The sequence below is a fragment of the Palaemon carinicauda genome, chromosome 5 (assembly GCF_036898095.1).
Source record: "Palaemon carinicauda isolate YSFRI2023 chromosome 5, ASM3689809v2, whole genome shotgun sequence".
Lineage (NCBI taxonomy): Eukaryota > Metazoa > Arthropoda > Malacostraca > Decapoda > Palaemonidae > Palaemon > Palaemon carinicauda.
The window spans coordinates 116085803-116088302 of record NC_090729.1 but is presented as its reverse complement, the minus strand read 5'-3'; the positions used below and the strand labels follow the sequence as shown (position 1 = coordinate 116088302).

Below are 2500 nucleotides of genomic sequence, written 5' to 3'. Positions count from 1 at the left end.
GTAACTTCAGGCTAATGAGAGATAAATACAGTAACTTCAGGCTAATGAGAGATAAACACAGTAACTTCAGGCTAATGAGAGATAAATACAGTAACTTCAGGCTAATGAGAGATAAATACAGTAACTTTAGGCTAATGAGAGATAATACAGTAACTTTAGGCTAATGAGAGATAAATACAGTAACTTCAGGCTAATGAGAGATAAACACAGTAACTTCAGGCTAATGAGAGATAAACACAGTAACTTCAGGCTAATGAGAGATAAACACAGTAACTTCAGGCTAATGAGAGATAATACAGTAACTTCAGGCTAATGAGAGATAAATACAGTAACTTCAGGCTAATGAGAGATAAACACAGTAACTTCAGGCTAATGAGAGATAAACACAGTAACTTCAGGCTAATGAGAGATAATACAGTAACTTCAGGCTAATGAGAGATAAATACAGTAACTTCAGGCTAATGAGAGATAAACACAGTAACTTCAGGCTAATGAGAGATAAATACAGTAACTTCAGGCTAATGAGAGATAGATATAGTAACTTCAGTCCAATGAGAGATAAATACAGTAACTTCAGGCTAATGAGAGATAGATACTGTACAGTAACTTCAGGCTAATGAGAGATAGATACAGTAACTTCAGGTAAATGAGAGTAAATACAGTAACTTCAGGCTAATGAGAGATAGATACAGTAACTTCAGGCTAATGAGAGATAAATACAGTAACTTCAGTCCAATGAGAGATAAATACAGTAACTTCAGGCTAATGAGAGATAGATACTGTACAGTAACTTCAGGCTAATGAGAGATAGATACAGTAACTTCAGGTAAATGAGAGTAAATACAGTAACTTCAGGCTAATGAGAGATAGATACAGTAACTTCAGGCTAATGAGAGATAAATACAGTAACTTCAGTCCAATGAGAGATGAATACATTAACTTCAGGCTAATGAAAGATAACTTCCGGCTAATGAGAGATAGATACTGTACAGTAACCTCAGCCTAATGAGAGACGAAAGGATGTTATCGAAGTCTTTAGAAGCCCTTAGGTAATCTTCTCGTAATGGGCGGAGCTTTGTCGTCTGCTAAAGAAAAAAAAATTATTATTATTATTATTATTATTATTATTATTATTTATGAAAGCAAGATCACGTAAGTTTTATTTTATAGTTTATGTATTGTGTCTTATTTAACTTTTTCTATTTCTGAATTATTTTATTCTTAAGTGGTAAGCTACTCTCCTTAATATCAATAAGAATAATAATAGTTATTATTATTATTATTATTATTATTATTATTATTATTAGTAATATTAGCTTTTCTAGAACAATACTGGTTATAATAAATGCAATTTTTATTATCAATAATATCGTCATTGCTACTACTACTACTACTACAACAACAACAACAACAACAACTACTACTACTACTACTACTACTACTACTACTACTACTACTACTACTACTTTTTTAAATAATGATATACAACAGTAATTAAGAAACAAAGTCAAAAAAATCTTCCAGAATCAGGAGAACTATTAACCTTTTTAAATATAACTTGTGAAAATTTGCTAAAATTATCTGTGAATGTTTCATGAAGTAAATATATTATAGCATTTTTTCTCTCATTTCTTATTAAAAACTGAAATTTTTTTTAAAGAAATATTTGTATAAAATACGAGGCTTAGTATTTTAGTAAATAATAAATAATCTCTAGAATCTTTAGAATAAATTTAATATTGTGGACTGTAGTATTTCAAAATATATATTCCATATTTCCTTCATTATTTATATGAATATTACGATTATTCACAATCAATGAATAAAACTTGTATAATATAAACTTTCAGCATTTGGTGTTTGTTAAATCGCTCTGAAAGAAAATTACATAGTTAAAAAAAAAAAAAAAAAACTGAATATCTTGGAATAAATGTTGCCAGGGATTTACCGTTTTTAGAAACGGATATATTGACGTAAAGGAGTGATATTACGGTCACCACCCCGTAAGAGATAATAACTGGAGGGACACTCAGTAGAGCGCAGACCTCCACCACGGCAGCTTATTTCTCGACCTTTTACTCAATCTTGACTTTAACCTTTGACCTTAACATGTGTTAATTGGCATGGATTTTCATACACTCAAATATGAACCAAGTTTGAAGTCTCTTTGACAACGATGTACAAACTTATGACTGATTACGTGAATTGGACATTTTGATTGACCGTGACCTTGCCCTTTGACCTTGACCTTCCAAAATTTAATGATTTCCAGCTTTTTACATAACAGTTAATCCCTGCAAGTTTCATTATTCTACGATTGAAATTGTGACCAGGAAGCTGTTCACAAACAAACATACACACAAACAAACACACGAACAAGGGGGTAAAACATAACCTTCCTACTTCGTTGGCGGAGGTAACAAAATAGGGTAAAAATTACGGTCGCCTGTATTACCGAAATACGGCTGAGAACAGTATATTTTCACGGAGAATTTCCAAT

At 31.4% G+C, this 2500-nt stretch overlaps 1 protein-coding gene across 5 annotated transcripts in view; it reads right to left on the bottom strand.

The window, feature by feature from the left end:
- Positions 1–881: 881 nt before the first annotated feature.
- The window catches only part of LOC137641426 (mucolipin-3-like), a 31783-nt gene continuing 30164 nt past the window's right edge, over positions 882–2500 (bottom strand). For 2 of the 5 annotated variants that reach the window (XM_068373961.1, XM_068373962.1), the window contains exon 14: positions 894–1085. In XM_068373961.1, coding sequence (XP_068230062.1) covers positions 1046–1085 — 40 coding nt within the window. In that variant the 3' untranslated portion in view covers positions 894–1045. Of the gene's footprint in view, positions 1086–2500 lie in introns of all 5 variants that reach the window. The other 3 variants (XM_068373963.1, XM_068373964.1, XM_068373965.1) reach the window with 3 other exon arrangements.